The sequence below is a fragment of the Alligator mississippiensis genome, chromosome 3 (assembly GCF_030867095.1).
Source record: "Alligator mississippiensis isolate rAllMis1 chromosome 3, rAllMis1, whole genome shotgun sequence".
Taxonomy (NCBI): Eukaryota; Metazoa; Chordata; order Crocodylia; family Alligatoridae; genus Alligator; species Alligator mississippiensis.
Window position 1 is genome coordinate 71,274,996 of NC_081826.1, and position 4,280 is coordinate 71,279,275.

At 43.7% G+C, this 4,280-nt stretch overlaps 1 protein-coding gene across 1 annotated transcript; it reads left to right on the forward strand.

Annotated features, from left to right (window-relative positions):
* Positions 1-220: 220 nt before the first annotated feature.
* On the forward strand, positions 221-3,857 carry MOS (MOS proto-oncogene, serine/threonine kinase). Its single transcript, XM_059724074.1, has one exon. The coding sequence runs from the start codon at positions 354-356 to the stop codon at positions 1,404-1,406; it is 1,053 nt and encodes a 350-aa protein (XP_059580057.1). The 5' UTR covers positions 221-353; the 3' UTR covers positions 1,407-3,857.
* The last annotated feature ends 423 nt before the right edge of the window (positions 3,858-4,280 follow it).

Here is a 4,280-nt window from a genome sequence, read left to right on the forward strand (position 1 = left end):
AGGGCATTTTTCTAATCTCATTCAACTGGAGACACTTTAGATGCATTTTTTTTCCTGTGATAAGAAATGATGCGTCAGGCACAGATTCCATAATGTGAGCCAACATGTTTTAGCCTAAACTCATTTGTATCAAGGAGCTTTCTTTAAAAGCTAGACTTAATGTGGCTTTGCATTCTGTGTTGGCAAGGTGTGATTTCATCTGAGAGTGATTGGGGCACAGTCATTTGGTGACAGGTGCAGCTCATTTGGGTGATGCATAGGAGAGCATAAAGGGCACTCTGGAAAGAGCGGTAGAGTTCTTCTTTTAGCAGGGGCTCAGTCTTTTCTCTTTATGGTACACTGTGTTTTTACCAATGCCATCCCCTATCCCCTTTAAATGTTTTTTATCCCCAGAGTTTTCCCTTTCTGTGGACTCACGGCCCTGCAGCAGCCCCTTGGCACTTCCTGGCAAAGGTGGTAAACACTTCCTGGGAGAAATCCCTTCCCCCAGGACTCGCCGGCTGCCCCCCCGCCTGGCTTGGTGCTCCATAGACTGGGATCAAGTGTGCCTACTGCAGCCCTTGGGCTCTGGGGGCTTTGGTTCGGTCTATAAGGCTACTTATCATGGGGAGATAGTTGCTGTGAAGCAGGTGAAGAAGTGCAGCAAGAACCGGTTGGCATCACGGCAGAGCTTCTGGGCTGAGCTGAACGTAGCCCAGTTACGTCACAAAAACGTGGTACGTGTTGTGGCTGCCAGCACATGTGCCCCTGCTGGCCAGGACAGCTTGGGTACTATCATCATGGAATATGCAGGCAGTGTTACCCTGCACCATGTCATCTATGGTACTGGCTGGGCACAGAGAAAGGAAGAAGATGATGGGGGAGGATGCAGCCAAGAGCTCCTGGGCATGCCTGAGTCCCTACGCTATTCCTGTGACATTGTGACTGGCTTAGCCTTTCTTCACTCACAATGCATTGTGCACCTGGACCTGAAGCCTGCCAATGTGTTCATCACTGAGCAGGGGGTGTGCAAGATTGGAGACTTCGGGTGCTCCCAGAAACTGGAGGATGGCTTATCTCTGATGAGCCCCCATATTTGCCAGCAAGGGGGCACATATACACACTGTGCCCCAGAGCTCCTCAAGGGGGAGAGGGTCACCCCCAAAGCAGACATTTACTCCTTTGCTATCACCCTCTGGCAAGTGGTAACACGAGAGCAGCCCTATTTGGGTGAGCGCCAGTATGTGCTCTATGCTGTGGTGGCCTACAACTTGCGTCCCTCTCTGAGTGCTGCAGTCTTCTCTGGGTCACCCTCAGGCCGCAGACTTGAGAGCATAATTGGTAGCTGCTGGAGAGCCGAGGCTGAGGAGCGCCCTACTGCAGCACAGCTGCTTCATAACCTCTCTTCCCTGCAGAATAGACTCTAGCACTGAATTGGGTCCTACTGTCCTCTTTTTATTGTTCTCTTCTCTTTTACTGGCTGCATTAGTGTGGTGTGGAGCTGGCCCATGTCTGGTTTAAAGGGCTTGAAAAATGGGGGTGGAAAAAAAGGTTGCTTTTTGTTGTGAGCAGAAGTTCTATAAATAAAGTGATTTAACTAAATTGGTTTCAGTCTTGAACAAATGGATCATGGGGCTGTCAGAAAAGAGCCTTCTGCTCTGCTGTTAGGCTCTCTCTGCCCTGTTCTGTTCAGGAGAAAATCAAAATGATGGGCCAGTGGTGCAAAATGCTTGTTTTTGAGTGGCAGAAATGAAGGGACGTGTTAAGTTCTGTGCAGTATCTAATTTTATAGGCACTTTTATAAATATAGCAACAAGGTTATCTCCAGAGCAGAAGATTTAAGCAGCACTTTGTGCTGTCTCATATTTCCTGTGTTTGCACATTAACTGCTCTCCTTCATTTCTAGTTCCTCCAAATAGGATGTGTGATCAATCTTTATCAGAAGGTGCATAGAGAACAACAATCATTGGGGATAACTGAAAACTATTTCCTTCCTTCGTGACCCCTGCTATCTACCTTATTTTACATGTGCTAGGTTAGGACTAAGGCTGTTACATAAGTTATGCTCTTGTTTTTGCAATCTTGCTGATGAAACAAAGGTGGCTCTTTCATCATTCTGTGGCTTTTAAGGTAAGAAATGGGCTGTACAGATGTATTAATGCACGTTGCATTTGTTTAAGGATGAAGTATTGCTAGTGGTCTTTTATTGTGAGGTTTGCAATGGTTCAGTACTTGAAACCCAGGTCCTGGTATCTTGTGAGCATCTGAGCTTTCAGATATTACAGAGCAATTTTCTAGTCTTTGTGACTGCAGAGGGAAAAACCTGGAAAACAACTCCAATCTACTTGATCTATGAAGTTCTGAAAGTTCAAATGTGTGAATTGGAACTGATGCTGTTTGCCATTGACAGTAAATGCTCCTGGGCTGTTGATCACAAAATTAATGATCTAAGAATGCTTTTTGAAGGATTTATTTTGTGCTTTTGTTTCTATTTTTAAGCAGAACTGTGAAATTTATGTTGGACTGACAAAAATCCTCAAGATAAAGGCAAAAGTAGGCTTCCTCCCTCCTGCCCCAAGAAAACAAGCATGAAGAATATGTATCCAAGGAGTTGTGTGGTATTTTTATCATGGCATAGCCACTAGGGGTTTTCATAGTGTATTACCAATCTGATTCTTATAAATTGCAGCTGTCTTATGAAATTACTATAATGACTCAATTAGTTGGTCAGGAACTTTAGCTGGTAAGACTGCATTTAAATTATGATGAACGGCTAGTATCCACAGAATTATTCATAACCAGGTCTAATGGCCTGCAAATACCAAACGTTTAAGAAAGTGGTACCTGGTTTTCTCCTACATACAGGACATTATAACAAATAGATTTCCCTTTTATTACAGTATTCTCCAGAAGCTCCAAACAAGCTTTTTTTCTACGCATCTTGTACTTGGGTTGGTGATTTGGCTAAAACCAAAACCTTTCAGACAATAAGTTTGGCTAAAACCAAAACCTTCCAGACAATCTGGCTTTGGTTTAGTTTGTCTTTCCCAAAAATTGTGTTTTTAGTTAGTAAGGGATGGGAAGAGGAGCAATGGGAGTAATCAAGAGGCCGGATAAGAGAAGGGATTGAATATTTTGACTGAATAAAAAGAAATACGTCAGATTTATGAATAAAGCAAGATCCAGACATGGCATAGATATACAGGAAAAGGAGTCAGATGCAATTCCCAGTGATAGGGCTTGGCTGTTCATTCTTCAGCAGCCGTTGCCATTCTTTGTTTGCCAGAGAAGATGAAGGGCGACTTGACCAAACTCAATAGTTTCCTGTGGCTGTTTGTACTGGTATCTGGAAAAAGCATTGCTAGCTACTGCAAAAACCATTGTGGGGGCAAGTGCTAGAGATAATTGATACAGGAGCTAATTGATAGCAGTTTTACTTATGACCATTTCAGGGGCATCTTTAGTCCCTGTGTGTTAGTGTGAACAGTTGCTCCATGACCACAACATGATGCAATTGCTTCTCTGTTTCTGGTATAATGTGTTGCAGTACCCTTTGCTTAAGGGATTTGTCTTGCTTTGGGAAAAGGAGGGGGGTGGGGAGTTGTACTGGATCATTTGATTCTTGGAAAGTGTCCAACTACCTCTTTCATTGTGGCACTGTCTTTGCAGGTAGCTCCTGCCTAAATAGATATGAAATCATTTTTCCTTTCCTTTTTATAACACTTGTTAACTGAAAATTTACTTTATTCTTTCTCCCCTTTACCCACCTCCGCCCCTCAAACAAAAAAAGTCTGAGGCACGTTTCACCATGAGAAAACTTAACAATGGCAATGGATTTCTTAACTACAGTATATTGTATATCCATGCATTTGCTTGGCAGCCCTAGATTACACAGGCGCAAAATCTTTATTATTAAACGAGCTTTTCTGTGTCCTATTAGATTAAATTTGCCTTATTGCAAGCTTATCTTCCATAATGTGAACTCTTAGGCCAAGGACAGACATTCAAACAGCCTGAGTCTGAATTGATTCAATCTTTGCTGGTTAATCTAACATGCAAAGCTTAGACCAACTTGGAGGTGGATAGACATTCATTCCCTTGCCATTCCAGAAATGCAGGCACATGCCTGCAGTGGCTCAGGCTAGAAGCCAGGGGACACTAAAGCAGTTCTCCCTTCCCTTCCACAGGCTGGGCTGAGTGGCCAGGCCCTGGCAGGATGCTGTGATTAGGGAGGGGTCAAGGGGTTCTCCCCCACCACCTTGATAACAGAGCATTTATCAGCTTTGTTATCAGCATTTAAC